Genomic DNA, 15,990 nt, shown 5'->3' with positions numbered 1-15,990 from the left:
GAGTTTCTCAACGACGTCTCGGTATTTTCGCAAAATTTCGGAAATGACAGTGACCCTTTAAGTGTCTGCACTGCCACATTGTTAGCATCAACTAAATTTTTAACATCTTTTGAGGTGAAATGTTAAATAAATGCAACTACATTCTAGAGTCTTTTGGCTGCCTTTTGTTGCATTTAGAGGTAGTTAGCTTAGAAAAATAATGAAATTTTGCACTTACATGACCAGTAGAATTTCATAAGCATTTCGGTTCGATAAATTTTTTAAAATGTTTATAATATACCGCCTAAGAAAAATCATATGTCTGCTACTCATGCGCGTAACTCTTTTTGCGAAAATACCGAGACGTTTCTGAACGAATCTGTCAATGTCAAGTATTTAAGACTGTCACTCACTGACAGATATCAGTGTGTGCGTTCTTAGAACATAACCTTTTTTCGCGTGAAACTTTTTTTGTTTTACAGCTTTAATAAAATTAAAGTCATTAGGTATAACAGTGATAAGTTTAGTATACAAATGATGAAGGGTGATAATGAATTGGCTTCTCCTCCTACAAGGCAAAGAAAGAAAGCCAAACTATCGACAGGTACAACAAAAATATAAGCATGAATGGGAATGCCAATATGACTGATTAACAAGTAACTATGCGAATTTGCTAAATGCAAAATATGTGCTACTATTTCTCACGCAGGTATTGGGCAGGTTTGGTACTTTTCTTTGCATCTTGCTTGCTTGATCTCCTTTTGTCTTTTTTCTATATGCATAAATTATTAGATATTGAAGTAACTATTTTGCAAAAAATATATATTTTGCTTCCGTGTTTTTAGATTAAGCAGCACAATGAGAAAACCTAGTATTGTAAATTAGTAAGTGCGAGAAGCTCTGAAAAATATGTATTTAAAACAATAAATGAATTTTTCTAAAATACTGTTTAATATTCTCCATAGACCTAAATATACTTTATTTCTTGTAAAAAAGTTGGCAACCCTATTGCCATATAATGTAATGGTACCAGTGCCTGTCATCTTAAGATTTAATTTTGCACACTTTATCCAATAGGAACGATTCAAAAAGGTTTTCCTTTTGGAACGCAATATATACGTTACCAGTCAAACATACTACAATAATAATTTTATAAAATTCTAGTACTTGACGTACCAGTTTTTGTTTTTGTCCTAAATCTGCTTTTAAAGTGAATGCACAAAAAAGGAACAGACATAAATAGATCTAATATATTTATTTATTAACTGATTATATAATTGAAATTTTTAGAAGTCATGAAATAACATATGTAAGTAGGTATTTCTTGAACATCATAAGTATTAGAGCATGAATTTTTATTAAAATTGTTACACACATTAACGTTTTCTTGATTTTGAAACTGAGAGCACAGCAGTTACGATATTGAACATTTTACATTTAAGACATATTCTGACAACTCAGCTTTAATGTCTTCGAATCATTTCTTTAGATAGTTTTTATGGATGGAACCTCTGGTTTTTGTTTAGTTTGGCATTTTCAAGAAGATCCTAAATCGATTTTCTTCTAATTTTCCATTCTAAAAGACTTTTATTCATTTTTTAATACAACTCTAGAGGAGTGATTTCCTATTTGTTTCTTATATTCGAGGATGTATCTTATGTTTGGAAATACTTATGAAATCTTTGAGGATAGTCAAATTGCAATACAACGTCGTATAGGATAAACTAAAATGCCTTGTAGCAATTTTTACTGACCTGTTCTGTTAAACAGCTACAAAGCCTGCGTACTTCAGATTTTTAAAATATTCATAATGTAACCAGAGAGACCTTTGGCAGTGTCAGGGATAGGAAATATTTGAAATAGTAGTACTGAAATAGTTTTTTTTCATTCATTTGCATTCATAAAGTATGCAATTTCTGAATTGGTCAAAAAGTAATTTTTTAACGCATTTATAAAATTCTCCCATAGGAATTGCCGGTCAAATTGTCCTACTCGTGAAAAATAGTATTACTTTACTTACTTGTTGTATAAATAACTATTAATTTACTGTATATCTGACAGCTGTATATCAGGTTCTGGTAACAGATTTTTTTTAACCAATAGTTGATACTCCCGCAAAAAATTATAAAATGGGTTTAAATAAAATAACTTACGTATTTTACATCAACTTTTACTCAATTTTCAAACAAATATGCTAATCTCGAATTTTTTTTCTTGTATCTGCCTGTAAAAGAGTCGTCAACTTGATATTTTTACTGAAACTAGTGGTGACAACATTTTTATTATAAAGTAGTTATTTTCATTATTTCAGAAATAATAAATTTCAGTGTCAGGTTAGGAACAGAGTCATGGACTGATACCATCACGTTAAGTCTTTCGAACTTGTAACAAACACAATGAGAATCAGCTAACTGTTTAAGATTACACAATCAATTAAACATTTTGCATTTATAGGTTACGTACAAGAAGTTACTGCGTGTGCTATTTATTATATCACATAATCACAAAATATGATTTTGTATCTTTATATTTTATTTTTTTATGACACATTTAGATTTATTAGATGTATTTAATTATTTTGAATCACTTTTTTGTATCGAAAAAAATTTTTTTTGCAACAAAAAATGGTACAAAGCGAATACAAATTTACCTTCTTTCTTAAAAGAAAATACAGCAGGAAGCCCAAAAAAACTCAAAAATTAAATAGTGGACTGAAATGGTGGAGTAAACAATGACGTCAAAAACATAACATTGAAATGCGAAATTTTTCTTTGTGTACAGGATATCCTAATTAAATGTCAAGATGATGATGATGATTTTAATGGCGTCTACAAAGTTAAATTAAACGGTTTTTGTTCTTTGGATAAAACAACTTTTTGATCATAGAATACAATATTATACATTGGAATATATAATAAATAATACTAATAGAATTATTGTGCTAATGATATTCTATCGAAATGAATTAGGTAATGATCGGATCAACTAGTTTTTCATTGGTCATTGGTCTAGGTATAAACATTATTACTGTTAACATTTAGGGGATATTTTTACAAATTTATTTAAATCTAAACATTAACACAATTACACATAATTTTACCACTTTTGATATAAAATACTCTAGGACTAGACCGTTTATTTCTATTAAGCGGAACCAATATAAAAGAAAAAATTAAGATCTTTCCGAATAATTAGATTAGAAATAATTAAACGTAATATTCCTTAAATTTAGTAATTCTCTTATCTCACACTTCAACCTGTGGTTGGTTTGGTAGTTCTGGCGCCGATAAACGAACTTGCTGACTTTCCGTTTGAATAACTCCATTTATTTGAGGAGTTCTTTGAGTATCACGCCATGGGGTCGTTAAAATTCGAATTCTCTGAAAATACACGTAAGTATGATTCAGATAGGATTTTATGGACAACTATGACACGCATATTCTGTACTTGTCAAGATTTTATTAACACATTAAGGTAAATCTTTGAATTTAATTTAGTGGTAAAGCACCGCTTCAAAAACAGTAACGCCAGACGGCATCCAAGGGTCTATAAAGAGAGTAGTTATAAAATTGTGACCAACAAAACCTCCCCATGCTTAGTAATGGTAATAATCGTAATTTCCGTTCTGTATTTTTCTAATCGCCGGCAACAGCATTTTTGGCGTTTTCTTAATATTCAATTCTGGGCCTTCTCCTAACCTAATCTTCAAACAAAACTAAGATGTCATTTAATCAATGTAAGTGAAGAAAATTGTAAAAAAGTTGATCTTACGAGTTCTATCAGACATAACGCTTGATCATCTGCTAATGGAGCAAAGGTACTAAAAAACGCTGCTTATGTATCTGGTGTGATGTTCCTTTTATTTGTAAAACATCAAGGATTGGAGAAAAATGATCCGGATAGAACTTCAGAGGTTTTGCTTTGAGGTTGAAGATGATGGTTTTAGTTAAGTGGTGAAGTTAATAGATATTATTATCAATGTGTCATACCAGCCCACATATTTTCATACACAAAAACCCTGGAGAATGGATATTTGAACAGGAGCTCTGAGCGACGTCTTATAAGACTATATATCGCTTTAAACTCGCTTTGTTTACAGCATATACTATAGAGGTTAATAAGTATATATGGATGTATATAGATATTAAAACCCACTTTTTTTTGGAAAGTTCAGAATGTGGGATAGCTGGAGGTTAACATCGGAACTATATATTTTGAAATACAAGAAAAACTACAAATCATTTTAGGTAAATGGGGTAGTTACCACACGATCACCTATGTCAATGCAAATTTCTCCCACAATTTGAAACCTGTCATATTTTGGAATCATTTAAAAAAGTAATGAATTCCTTCGTATGTCTCATCCGTATCGTCGATTACGTTAACGCTTCTTTAGGTTGAAGAATAAAATATCACTGAATATTAACTGACTTAAGAACAGGTAAATAATTTGTGGTGTACCAGTTTTCCGTAACTATCCACAGATCTTCAAGCTCAAATGCTTTCACCCACCCTTTATACTAAAGAAAATGTAGCTAGGAAAGATGTTGAATCTATCAATCTAGGTACGAACAACCTACGAAAATTAATAGAAGTCTTCTCGGGGTATTGCCGCCTCTATGAACACTTGAAGACGCTAGAATTAGTGCCACGTGCAGATTCTATTACATAGAGAACGAAACCTTCATTTACATTCTTTCGAATTGTTAGAGACCACGGGAAGATGAAGATGTTTGGTAGCTAGAGTCATCCCACATTCTGAACTACAGTATACATGACACCCCAAATCACAACATACAATCAATATCTAGGACGAATAATCGTCATAGAATGTCGTGTACTTAAACCAGAAATTTATTAAACGTATTCAAGTAGTATTACTTACCATAAGGAAAGACCCAGGTGTGACGATGAATTTATACAGTCCAACAATAGGAATCATAAGCACCGAAGATCCTGCAATAACCCAACCAAGAATATTCGCCCAACCGGGATAAACGTAATTTTCGTAAGTCAATGGTTCGTACCCTAATAGACCGTAAACAATAATAAATAATAAAAATACTGGCGCTGCAAATTTCCAACAAAATCTCCAGTAGTATCCTGGCGCGAAACCGATCATATCTTTGATGTCATCACAAAAACGTTGAGTCCCTGAAATAATAAATAAATAATTAAACTAAGGTTTAAACTATGGTTTAAACAAATAATAAGCAAGATTGCTTCATTTTACACATGACAGTTAAGCAGACATTTTTCTGTTGGGGGCCATAAAGTACGTCACACGTTAATGGGGAGGGACGGTATCACCGAAGTGTGACATCGTGTGACAAGGGGCATGGGGGGATAGTTTTGTGACGTCACATGTTAAAATTTAAAATACTAAAACGCAAAGTTTGGATGTGAATTGAAAATTTAAAAAATTTTATGAAATGTTGGATTTTATTAGATTATTATTTAATAAAAATATAAGTAAAAAATTAAAATAACTGTTTTCTCTCGATTATTTTTAAATACATACATAAATTTAAAAAATGTGTGACGTCACATCAGGAGGGGGGGGGTTATAAAAATGTGACAACCTGTGACAAGGACGGGGGGAGGGGTTCAAAAGTCCTAAAATTCGTGTGACGTACTTTATGGACGGCCCCTTGTCACTAGCACGAAAATATAATTTTTCCGATATTTGTTTCAAAGTTGTATTGATTAAGAATAGTATAGTATAAAAAGAACAATTTGCAATTGCAATTTCTCTAACGATTAAGTAGTGTCTTTGGTTAACCTTGTGAAGAAACACAAAGAAATGAACAAATTTGTGTCAATGCCACAATTCAAAGGTTTTGATAATATTGATAATATCTTCATCATCATCGTCGACTTCAACAAATATAAAGTGCAAATTTTCAATTACTTTACCGAAACCGTGTATAATATCGTAAAAATGTGAACAATTTGAAAAAGTTATGTTTAGATAGATTTCATGTTAAACTGAAGTTTAAACTATCTCCCGACCCCCGGTAACGTTTAGTTTATCGGTAAATGCCATCTATAAAATGCGAAAAAACCGGTATCTGTGGTTTAAAGTCACATTTGAAGTTTAAACTTCATTTGTAAAATTATGCCTATAAGTTAATGGACAAAGCTTTTACCATTTGCTCTTTTAATATAATTGAATTAAATTTTACTCATTTCTTATAACTTTCTTTTATTATCTTGTAATTGGCAAGAAAAAAGACAATAATAACAACAGCAACAACAACAATAACAGATAATGAAATTCAAGTACCTTGGAATTGACATAACTAGTTATGGAGATGTTTTCGTGGTATGGTGAAACAAGCGGATCTCGGGGAAAACACTACTAGACCGAGAAAGCAACAAAAACATCAGATAATCATGTGACGTAGATAATATTAATGAATGGGTATTACAGTCGAAAAAACAATGGAACTAACATATAAGTCAAATGATAGACCTCAGATAGGTATAAACAGCAAGGAATAAATTTCCAATTGGAACACGGTGTAGAGGTGGACCAAGAAAGAGGTGGAGTGACAAACTAGGGAAAGTGTAAGGAAAGATATCGAAGAAGGAACCTATTATGAAAGAAAGAAGAAGAACGAATGCTTCATATGTCTTAATTGAGACCTTCTCTATACTAGTATAAAATATTTGAAAATAAACAAATAAAATAAATAATCAATTCTAAGGATTTTCGTATTGTGCCATTTCAGGTCAATCACAATGGCGAGTTGTACACAAAGTGATGGGAAATAAAACACTTCGAATTCTTAACCTGAAAACATCACACAGCTTTGTATTAATAAAATACATCTTACCGTATATCCACGAAACTGCTATGGCTTCAAAAAATACTGCGAAAAGCATAGAATACCCTGCAGCGTAACGATCCAGAAGTAGAAAAAAATAAAATCCACCTTGAGAGCACGATGCCAGTCCGACCAAAAAATATAAAGTGAATAAGCAAGCGACGAAAATTTCCCTGTTTCTTCCTATTTTTGGAAATTCGTCACTTAGAGCGGTGATTATAGCTTCCGAACCACCAAACTGAAAATATTAGAGTCTGTAGTCAAATTATTGCAGATAGATAGATATTTATTCATGTATTAGATGTTTATTCTTCATTTTCGACTTATTTTGGATTGATTGATAGCCAAATCCTGGTGCTGCGGAAATCGTACTCGTGCCTGCAAAGCTATTAAGATAATTGTATCTGGTACCGATTTTTCCAATTCTAAATTGCATTTCCGGTACGTTTTTTGAAATTTGATCAATGTAAGAGGCTGATCATTATAACAATTAACGCTATAAACATAAAATAATGACAGATTTCTTGAATGTTCTTATTTAATCAAGACATGAAGCTTTCAACTAGAGAAAGGAATAAAGCGAAAGCCAAAATAAGTCGTTTGCTGGGTTTTAACGATGAAATAAAATTGTCAGCAATGATGTGATACACAAGTGAAGTAATTTTGGCAAGGAAGAAAAAAGAAGAGGAGGAGAAGTAGTTGCGGATATCTACGATGAGGAGGATCACCAGCATTTATAGCTAACGCGGTACCATAATACTGGGTAATTATAGCGCGGGAAGGGTTTTAATGGATAGGAATTTCACACTACCAGCTGACCTCAACTGAGTTTTGGAAGATTTTCCTTCTTTTCCATAGAAAAAAATGTACCTAAGGTATTGTTGTGTATCAGACGATTATATTTTTTATTAAATATGTGATAGGTCAGAAAAAATATTAAAATAGCATCATATTCGGAATTTTAATTAAGGTTTGATTAGCACTTACCGAACTATCTAAGCCTAAGGTTAGTAGCATCATGAAAAATATCAGCGCCCAAAAAATGCTTCCAGGCATGGTGGCTATCGCTGCTGGATAAACAATGAAAACTAACCCTGGACCTTCAGTTGCCACTTCTTGAATTGGCCTTCCGGCTGCGTGTGCCATGTACCCTAGCACCGAAAAAATGACAAATCCTGCTATAAAACTTGTTGCTGAATTGATTACACTGGTTAAGAGTGCGTCTCTAAAATATAAAAAAAATATGAACAGTTTATTATTATTATACACAGCTTGGAGCTAGGAAACGACCGGTAAGCGTTAAGGAAGTTTTAGATGAGTCAAGTCATAGTGCGATTCGGTTAGTCGGAATAATGAAATACAAAAGGTTCGTATTATAATCTGGCCGCTCAGTACAGAGAGTAATCACCTGCATAGTGCGTGAGAGAGAAATTGTAAGCTTGAATCATACCATACACAACACTAAAAGGTATTTAGTGGCAAATTTGAATCGAATTTTAAATGCTTTTTTCAAACTAACATTTTTATTTGAATTTTAAATACTTTATTTTAATATCATATCATATAAATAATACTTTTATTTATCAATTTATTTATTTATCATTCATACATTAAAATCTTCGTTCACTTAGTTAACTACTAAATGTTATACTTACATATTTCACACGTTGCCTTGATTTTTTTAAAAGTATCTATAAATATATATATATATATATATATATATATATATATATATATATATATATATATATAATTATTATTTTAATCGTAATTTTGTTTTCCCTAACCTTAAGCTAGACGGTTTTTCAAATTTATGGTATATTAAATAAAAATGTAAGGGTACCTAATACTGTAAAGTAATATCTAAGAAAGAAATGTCGTGCTATATGTTTTATTCAAATACGTATCAAAGGTTATAAAGTAAATTCATACAAAACGATATAAATAATAATAATAATAATAAACTTTATAAACAACACAAGGTCCTTTCCTGAATAAATTCTTTGTTTTCAAAAAAGGTGGTTGAGAGGGATATAAGGGCGGATGAATTTTTATTTTAATCTAAATCGGAATCTGATTCCGACGAGGACGAATCAGCTCTTACATTTATTATTAGAGGTTCCACTTGTTTTTCCATTAAATTATCAATGTCCTACATTTTATTTCGAAAAAAGCGAACATGTTGGATTGCCTTACTCCAATTGGTTTGGGTAACATTATTTAAAGCTTTAGTAAATAAAGTTTGGACATCACTAATTTTAAATGTTGTGTTTTTCCTTGCCACCTCACCCTTGATTTGTGCCCATATGAGTCCAATTGGGTTGAATTCACAATGGTAAGGTGGCTCAGATGCATTTTGTCAAAATTGTAAAAGTATTAAAGCAATGACGCGTTTAGAAATGATTGTTCTTCAGATTGAATAACGTAAATAGACAGCTTAAATTTAGTTCCATGAATATCACAGCCACTTTTAACAATAAAATTTATTTTAAAATAGAGGATAGTCAATATATAACATAACTATAATACCACATATTAAAGAATAATAAAAATTAAAGTACATGTTTAACATGCGCTATTATACAGTCACATAATTCTTACTGTAAAAGCGCATGTTAGAAATGTAGTTTAATTTTTAATTTTTATCAAAGTAAATAAATAACATAATAAAACAAAAGCATAAAATAATCTATAATATAAAAATGAATCGCAAAATGTGTTGGTAAGCGCATAACTCAACAACGCCTGGACCAATTTGGCCAAATCTTTTTTTAAAATGTTCGTTGAAGTTCAAGGATGGTTTTTACGGCGAGAAAAATTAGAATTATTGCTGGAAAAACCCTAAAAATAGCTCTTTTCTTTTTCCCATACAAATGATTTGTAACTAAAACGTAGTCAATTTGAGCACTCACTGTTGTCTAAGCAATGTAGGTGTGTTCCTAACGTCAAAGATCATATCTATCAAAACAATGTGTGTGTGTGCGTTGGAGCACAGAATACATAGTTGGAGGAGTTTAATGTCGCGTTCCGAAACTCGCGTTTCTTTTGTATTAGTTTCGGCACGCGAGATAAAATGCAGCAGTTTCCACGTCATTACATCAGTCAAACAAAAATCGCGTTAGCAACAGTGTTTTATTATTTTTAATATCCAAACAAAAACAATTCGTACGGCTAAAAAAAAACAATTCGTACGGCTTAAAAGGATTTGACTTCAAGTCATATCAAATTAAAAAAAAAAAAAGTTGTCTGTTACCTAATCTACTGAGTTTGCTTTTGTCAACTGATACACGAAACAAATTCGTATATCGTGTTTTTTGCAGAGTGTTTAGTTAGTTAGTGTTTGATTAGTTCGTGATTAGTGAAAAAATAATGTATATTTGATATGCCTCCTATAAGACGAAGCAATTTAGGTAGAAGAACCAGAAATGCTACAAACCAAGCTAATTACCGATCTAATCGTACTGCACAAGAACGTGACGACGGAAATGAACGTGAAAGAATTCGGATATCACAAACGCGTGAAGCGCGAGCGCGACATTCAACTAATAATCGCGCAAGTTTGAATCGAGCTGCTTTCAGTTACGATGTGTCAATTTACTACAGTAACTACCAATGTGTTGTTATTGGTTCTATGAACTCGGTTTGCTCACACTGTAAGGCATTAAAATACAAAAACGAAGCCAATGGATTGTGTTGCGCAAATGGTAAAGTGAAATTGATACTATTGGATCCACCACCAGAACCATTGTACTCATTGGTTTCAAGAATAGGAACAGATTCTATACACTTTTTGACACATATCCAACAATGTAACAATTGCTTTCAAATGACTTCATTTGGGGCAACAAATGTAGTTCGGGAAAATTTTATGCCAACTTTCAAGGTAAGTATTATAGCAGTTACTCATAATTATTTTAGCGAACAAAATTTTCTGTCACGAAAGTTAAGATGTGTCACTTATCTTCAATTTCTTAATCATTACGAAATATATCACTTAGTCATCATATTATATGGTGATTCAGTTTCAGTGACACTTTTATTATATTTTATATATTTGATAGATATTAGTTAAAACTAAATATATACTTTTTAAGATCAAATATTATTTAAGTTTGGTCACTGACAATCCATTAATTTATACCACACCATAATATTTTTCTTATTTACAGATACAAGGGCAAATATATCACAGAGCAGGTTCACTGTTACCAGTGTCAGATAGCGACAACAAATTCCTGCAAATTTATTTTATGGGCAATTCACCACAAGAAATTGATCTGCGTTGTGCTCGTAACAATTTAGTAAAGAGGTCTATTATAGAACAATTACAAACTTTATTTCATCAACACAATCAATTGATTATATTGTTTAAAACTGCCCTGGATCTGATGCCATCCGATAATCACAAAATTGTAATCAGAGCTGATAAAACACCTGCAGGTCAACATACAAGACGTTTTAATGCACCAACTATTGATGAAGTTGCTATCGTTGTAGTTGGAGAAAACTTGGAATCCCGTGATATTGTTTTACATCGTCGGAATGATCAATTACAACGTATAAAGGAAACACACCGCTCATATGATGCACTGCAATATCCCATTATATTTTGGCAAGGTGAAGATGGCTACGATTTCTCAACAAAAATGATAAATCCCATTACAGGTAACTAAAATATTAGTTTAGCTATGGCGATAATATTTCAGTCATTATATTATGTATTTTAATTTTATATTTGAATGTTATTAAAACAAAATCTATTTACAGGTTCTGAAACCAACAGAAAAGTCAGTTCAATGAACTATTATTCATACCGCCTAATGATTCGTGAAAATGAAGATAATCACATATTGAAATGTCGACGATTATATCACAAATATGTTGTTGACATGTATGTTAAAATTGAAACGGAGAGATTAACATTCATCAGGTTGAATCAAACCAAACTCCGATCTGAAGAGTATATTCACCTTCGAGATGCGATTAATACTGATGGAAATGCACAGAATGTCGGTCGGATGACTATTCTTCCAGCAACATACATCGGAAGCCCTCGGCATATGCACGAATATGCTCAAGATGCCATGTCGTATGTTCGTCATTATGGTACAGCAGATTTGTTCATCACATTTACATGCAATCCGCAATGGATAGAAATCAAGCAGGAGTTATTCTCTGGGCAATCACCCATTGATCGTCATGATATTACAGCCAGAGTCTTTAGACAAAAGTTGAAATCATTAATGGATTTCATCGTAAAACATAATGTGTTTGGTGAGACACGCTGCTGGATGTATTCTGTGGAGTGGCAGAAACGAGGATTGCCACATGCACACATTTTGATTTGGTTGGTTGAAAAGATAAGGCCAAATGAAGTTGATGCAGTGATATCAGCTGAAATCCCTGACGTACAAGTAGATCCTGGATTACATGAGATAGTTATCAAACACATGATACATGGTCCCTGTGGAACTCTTAATCAAAATTCACCGTGTATGATGGATGGTAAATGTTCAAAACGATATCCACGGACATTAATATCGGAAACAATTACTGGTAATGACGGTTATTCATTGTATCGTCGCAGATCGACAGCAGACAATGGAAAATCAACAATTGTCAAATTAAATCAACAAGATATTGATATAGATAATCGTTGGATTGTTCCATATTCACCCATTTTATCAAAGACATTCAAAGCACACATCAACGTTGAATCTTGCCATTCAGTGAAATCAATTAAATACATTTGCAAATATGTAACCAAAGGGAGTGATATGGCTGTGATTGGAATTGGTGCAGAGAATTCCAATGATGAAGTTACCTAATACCAAATGGGCCGCTATGTCAGTAGTAATGAAGCAGTTTGGCGAATATTTTCTTTTCCTATTCATGAGAGACACCCTTCTGTTGTTCACTTAGCTGTGCATTTAGAAAATGGACAAAGAGTGTATTTTACAACACAGAACGCAGTACAAAGAGCTGCTCAGCCACCATCTACTACATTAACCAGTTTTTTTGAGACATGCCAAAACGATGATTTCGCACAAACATTGCTATATTCTGAAATGCCAAAATATTATACCTGGAATCAATCCTCAAGGAGATTTATACAACGGAAACAAGGAAAACCAGTTCCAGGATATACAGATGTATATTCCACCGATGCGATTGGCCGGATTTATTCAGTACATCCAAGCAATGATGAATGTTTTTATTTACGACTGCTATTAGTCAATGTACGTGGCGCAACATCATTCCAACAGTTACGAACTGTTGATGGTGAATTGTGTGGATCCTACAGAGAAGCCTGTCAACGTTTGCAATTACTTGAAAATGACGCTCATTGGGATCAAACTCTCAATGATGCTGTAATATCATCACACGCTCATCAAATACGAACATTGTTTTCTATAATCATATCTACATGCTTCCCATCAAACCCAATTGATTTGTGGATCAAGTACAAAGATTATATGTGTGATGATATTTTGTATCAAATACGGAATAGAATGGGAAATCCAAATATACAAATCAGTGAAGAAATTTACAATGAAGCATTGATTTCAATTGAGGACATGTGCTTGATAATGTCAAACAAACTATTAATTCAATTAGGCCTGACCGCGCCCAAACGTCCAATGCATGACGCTTTTAACCAAGAGTTGCATCGAGAAAGACTGTATGATCTCAACGCTTTGAAAGAATTAATTCAAACAAATCTTCCACTGTTAAATGAACAACAGAAGTATGTATTTGAAACTCTTATGAAAGTAACAAATGATGAAACTGGAGGAATTTACTTCTTAGATGCACCTGGTGGTACAGGAAAAACTTTTTTGATTTAATTAATATTAGCAACAATTCGCTCACAAAATAAAATTGCACTTGCACTCGCTTCGTCGGGAATCGCAGCAACTTTGCTTGAAGGTGGTCGAACAGCCCATTCAGCACTAAAATTGCCATTAAATATGCAAAGCAATAAAACTCCAACCTGTAACGTTTCGAAGAACTCTGCAATGGCAAAGGTTTTGCAGCAATGTAAATTGATTGTTTGGGATGAATGCACGATGGCACATAAAAAAATCTTTGGAGGCTTTAGACAGAACCTTAAAAGATCTACGGAGCAATAATAACCGATTTGGTGGTGCAATGATTTTATTAGCAGGAGATTTTCGTCAAACATTGCCAGTGATTCCACGATCAACGCCAGCTGATGAACTCAATGCATGTCTAAAGTCCTCCAATTTGTGGAAACATGTCAAAGTACTTCATTTAAGCAAGAATATGCGTGTCGAGTTGCAAAATGACCAATCTGGAAACATATTCTCTAAACAACTCATTGACATTGGTAATGGCAAATTACTTATAGACATGTTGACTGGCTGTATTAACTTTCCTCAAAGTTTTTGTCAGTTAACTCAATCAAAAGATGAACTTATTCAGAAGGTGTTTCCAGATGTTTCTCAAAATTACAGAAACCATGATTGGTTGAGCGAACGAGCTATACTGGCTGCAAAAAACATAGATGTAAATGAATTAAATTTCAAAATTCAAGAACAAATTACAGGCGAATTGAGGATATATAAATCAGTTGATTCGGCTACTAATCAAGATGACGTAGTCGGAATTTTTAAACTCGCTGGATTTGCCAGGATTGCCACCTCACAATCTTCAATTAAAGGTCGGATCGGTGGTTATAATGTTGCGAAATATCAACCAACCGCGTCTTTTCACGCTCTCACTACCGACCGGCCAGATTATAGTTGTTGATAATCTTAGCATTCACTTGTTTCTAAATTGTAATTTCTGGAGCTTCGGTTATCGAAAAGCGCGTCAGACAGTGGAATTGTGAGTGTTGGTATAGTGGTAGTGTAAACAGTGTGTTCAATACATTCACTTGTAATCTTGCGAATGTTATATTACAGAAAAAATTAACGAACGCGTTTTGGCAAGTATTCTACCGAAGGGATACCAAATTTACTTCGAGCTTTTTGTCCAGCCGATCTTCTGTCATTGTTTCTTTGCTATGCCATCTCTCCCCTTATTAACTATCCAGTGACTATGCTGTTGACTGATTGTGGTTAAAACGTGATTGGAGCTCAGGACTTTGTGTTCTGTCTGGTTATTCCAGAACCTATCATGACATCAACAAGAAATTTTTATTATGTATGCTTATTTCTCATTTTGCAACTTCTTGTTGACCTCTACTCTAAGAACTAGATTTTCAATAGAATACATAAGTATGAATGTAACAAACCCGATCATCAGAATTGACATCTTCATGAAGAATATATTTTTGATGAGAACGTTCGCTATAAAGGTCAGTAAAATGTTTGTAGCGATTTTTAGTTCTATTCCTTGATCAGTTGAAAAAATTTAACGACTAATGTTCTATGTCTTATCAGAAACATTAGTTGCGTTTTCATGCGGAATTAAGAGGATCGCATTTAAACCTAATCCGATATATGAAAACTAGAACGACATTTATACATTATATTGAACATATTTAACAAAACCTCTACACCCATGGAAGAAGATGCTGCGTAAAAATTAGTTAATATATTTGAACAATTGATAGTATTAGTACCTATAATAAAAAAAAACGATTGGTTGATGTCGTGATATGCACTAGTGGTTTCGTTCGAGAGGCGGTGTTATACAGTTTGACCTAATAGAGGCTTTCTTTTCAAACTGATGTTCTGTAATCGTAGCCCTCAGCCCTTTTTGGAATCTCTTTACTAAAACCAATTGTTACCTCGATAATGGAGTTTAGATAAACTATAAATACGAAAATACTTAGAACTGGAGTCCCATGGCCCATTAGAACATTGAGGAATTGAATGGTCTACTGAACTGACACTATTCTTCGAAAATTACATAAAAGGCATTTGCAATTACTTCAGCTGCAATTATTACTCCCTGGTTCTTTGCAGTGTTAGTAAATTCGGACTGGAATGTAAATGTGAAAATGAACTTAATGCTACATGAGTTGGACTTGAAGGGATATTTGGTTTCAACAAGATAGTGAAACAACACACGCCACAACAGCTTGGACGGCTCTTTTGGGGGAACATCTCTCAGAACGCCTCATCTTCATCAGACATGATTTGGCCGACCCAATCTTCTGTTTTATCCCATTAAGATTTTTTCTAAAGTATTTCTAAATATCCCTTGTTTG

At 33.0% G+C, this 15,990-nt stretch overlaps 1 protein-coding gene across 1 annotated transcript in view; it reads right to left on the bottom strand.

Moving 5' to 3' along the window:
- Window positions 1-2,133: 2,133 nt before the first annotated feature.
- LOC130449775 (sodium-dependent dopamine transporter) overlaps window positions 2,134-15,990 on the bottom strand; it is a 48,917-nt gene continuing 35,060 nt past the window's right edge. The window contains exons 8-11 of the mRNA XM_056787777.1: window positions 7,797-8,034; window positions 6,819-7,047; window positions 4,865-5,133; window positions 2,134-3,359 (exon numbers count right to left, since the gene is read on the bottom strand). Coding sequence (XP_056643755.1) covers window positions 3,225-3,359; window positions 4,865-5,133; window positions 6,819-7,047; window positions 7,797-8,034 — 871 coding nt within the window. The 3' untranslated portion in view covers window positions 2,134-3,224. The remainder of the gene's footprint in view (window positions 3,360-4,864; window positions 5,134-6,818; window positions 7,048-7,796; window positions 8,035-15,990) is intronic.

This window comes from Diorhabda sublineata, chromosome 1, assembly GCF_026230105.1.
Source record: "Diorhabda sublineata isolate icDioSubl1.1 chromosome 1, icDioSubl1.1, whole genome shotgun sequence".
In the NCBI taxonomy this organism is placed as follows: Eukaryota; Metazoa; Arthropoda; class Insecta; order Coleoptera; family Chrysomelidae; genus Diorhabda; species Diorhabda sublineata.
This window is presented reverse-complemented; position numbering and strand designations above follow the sequence as displayed.